Raw genomic sequence first — 2,454 nt, forward strand, 5'->3', positions numbered from 1 at the left:
TTTAGTGAAAATGTCTTTGATATCAATTCTAAGCAAAAGTGCAAGTGAATCTTAGAAAAATACTCGAAAAACTAATGTTTTTTACAGGAAACACTTTAAGTGCTTTTAAAACTTAAAAACATCTTCTCTAAAAACGTTTTCAGTCATTTTAAAAAGTACTTCCAAACGAACCATAATTTATCTTCAACTTGTGTACTTCTCAATGTAAAATTCACTATAAATTTGTAAAATTCACGCATGTCTACCATGGTAAAAGTAAATGAATCGATAAACATCAAATTTGATAAATGAATAAGAATAAATGCACAAGCTTGATTAAATAGTAAACTCCAAAACAAATCTCAGAATATTTTTGAAGCGTTTTCAGTCATGTTAAGCGCAACTCAAGCTTAAAAATGTCTTAGCATCAGTCATCAGTCATTACCAACTCTTGTCTGCTCAAGCAATTTTCTCCCTCTAAACCCCATTCTGAATCCACCCAAGATAAATAAAGGTCCCCAAATATAGGCCATAGTTGTGTGACACAAAACATACAAGGAACAATCTTGACCAGGTCCACATACAAAATTTTTCTATGGAAAATTAGGCAAAAGTTACCCATCTCCTAAACACAGGACCTCTCATCTATAATTAGGCTCTAAATCCCAATTACCCATCTCACTAATTACAACCTCTCATCCCTCCCCTTCCCCCCTAAACCCCCATTAAGGCAATAAACAAAACACACCACCTCTCTCAACTAACTTAACCAACTGCCTAACCCCCCAACCCTACAACCCCATCATTTTACCTATCTATGCAATCCAATCCCTCCCTTCCCTCCTCTCTCTCTCTCTCTCTCTCTCTCTCTCTCTCTCTCTCTCTCTATAGAAAGCTCTCCACAACTTTGCAGATCTCCCTTTCAAATTTCAATCACCAAGGCCTTTGCTTTAAGCAAAGCAAAACCCAGAAACCAACATCAAACCCCCCAAAAAATTCCATAAAATCAAAAGACAGAGCAAACCCAATTCATATTTCTTCTGTTTTTCAACCCGATTCGTAAAGTTTCTATCTTTTATCAGTTCTTCATCTGGGTTTTTGCTAGCCAAAGTCCAACTTCTGATCCCAACCCTCAAATGTGGCGGTCGTGGAGCAAATCAACGGTTCAGATTCACGACACGCAATCCCCATCCTCCCCCTTCTCCTTCTCCTCCTTCAAAGACATCCAAAACCTCTGCGCCGACGAAACCAACGACCACTCTCTACAACCGACAACCGCCGCCGCCACCAAAAAAGCCTCCGCTATTTTCCACCGCGTCCGGGTCGCCAACTCCCTCCTCCGCGCCTGGTCAACTCGCCCACCCGCCCAGCCCCAGCCCAAACCCCAACCCGACGATGGAATCTCCACAAAACAATCTGAGCCGTCCATCAGCTCCATCCCGGGGGCGGAGAAGCGCATTGTCGTTTACTTCACGAGCCTACGTGTCGTGCGGCCTACGTTCGAGGACTGTAAGACCGTCCGATCGATTCTCCGAGGGCTTCGCGTATCATTGGACGAACGAGATCTAGCGATGGACCACCGGTTCTTAACCGAGCTGCAGCAGATTCTCGGTCAACAAACTAAGTTGACATTGCCGAGGGTTTTCATTGGCGGGAGGTACGTAGGTGGGGCCGACGAGGTGAGAAATTTGCACGAGGCCGGCGAGCTCAAGAAGTTCGTGGAAGGCTTGCCCGCACAGGAACCGGGCTTATGCGACACGTGCGGCGGGTACAGATTTATTCTGTGCGACGTGTGTAGCGGCAGTCACAAGTTGTACTCTGGGAAGAACGCCTTCAAGAGTTGTACGTCGTGCAACGAAAACGGTCTCATCAGGTGCCCTTCTTGTTCGTGTGCGCCACTCTAATTTAGTAATTTTACATCTAAATTAGAAATAACAAAAATCGGAGAGAAAATGTGAAAAAAAAAAGAGAAGGGCAAAAAGCCCCATTTGGAATTTAATTTTCGTTTTTTTTTTTGTTGGTGAGAGGAGTTTTTGTAGTTTTTTTATTAAAAAATGTTGTTGGGCCTGTAAGAATGTGTAGGCCCGGCGCATGTGGGGGTGTGGCTAAGTTGCCACCCTAATTATGGATTATGAAGGTTAATGTCAGCTAACTTTGATTATGATATTTGAGCTTAGTTGAAGTACATTTTTTACTTCCTGAATTTTATTATTTACTCTCTTTTAATTTTTAAGAAATTTTGAGGTGCATGGATTATGAACTTTTGGCGCGCAAAATTATCTTCGGTGGCCAAAAAATTGTTGTTGTTTTTGAATGTGGAATTATTATTTGCCTAAAAGGGATGATCTTTTAGGGTTTGCATGCACAAGTTCAATATGTTTACCCAAACCATAAATAATAAACCAACATCCTATCAAAACCATAAAAACCTTAGACAGATAAGTGAGTCCGATGTTATATTTTTCATTTTTGTAT

At 41.6% G+C, this 2,454-nt stretch overlaps 1 protein-coding gene across 1 annotated transcript; it reads left to right on the forward strand.

Annotated features, from left to right (window-relative positions):
• Positions 1-1,059: 1,059 nt before the first annotated feature.
• Positions 1,060-2,173, forward strand: LOC103958980 (uncharacterized protein At5g39865). Its single transcript, XM_009371302.3, has one exon. The coding sequence runs from the start codon at positions 1,116-1,118 to the stop codon at positions 1,881-1,883; it is 768 nt and encodes a 255-aa protein (XP_009369577.2). The 5' UTR covers positions 1,060-1,115; the 3' UTR covers positions 1,884-2,173.
• The last annotated feature ends 281 nt before the right edge of the window (positions 2,174-2,454 follow it).

The sequence above is a fragment of a genome, unplaced genomic scaffold (genome assembly GCF_019419815.1).
Source record: "Pyrus x bretschneideri cultivar Hongxiangsu unplaced genomic scaffold, Pyrus_bretschneideri_v1 Contig39, whole genome shotgun sequence".
In the NCBI taxonomy this organism is placed as follows: Eukaryota; Viridiplantae; Streptophyta; class Magnoliopsida; order Rosales; family Rosaceae; genus Pyrus; species Pyrus x bretschneideri.

Bases quoted from the DNA above. Each gene is read 5' to 3' on its own strand.
- LOC103958980 (XM_009371302.3), top strand. From the start codon at position 1,116: ATGTGGCGGTCGTGGAGCAAATCAACGGTTCAGATTCACGACACGCAA.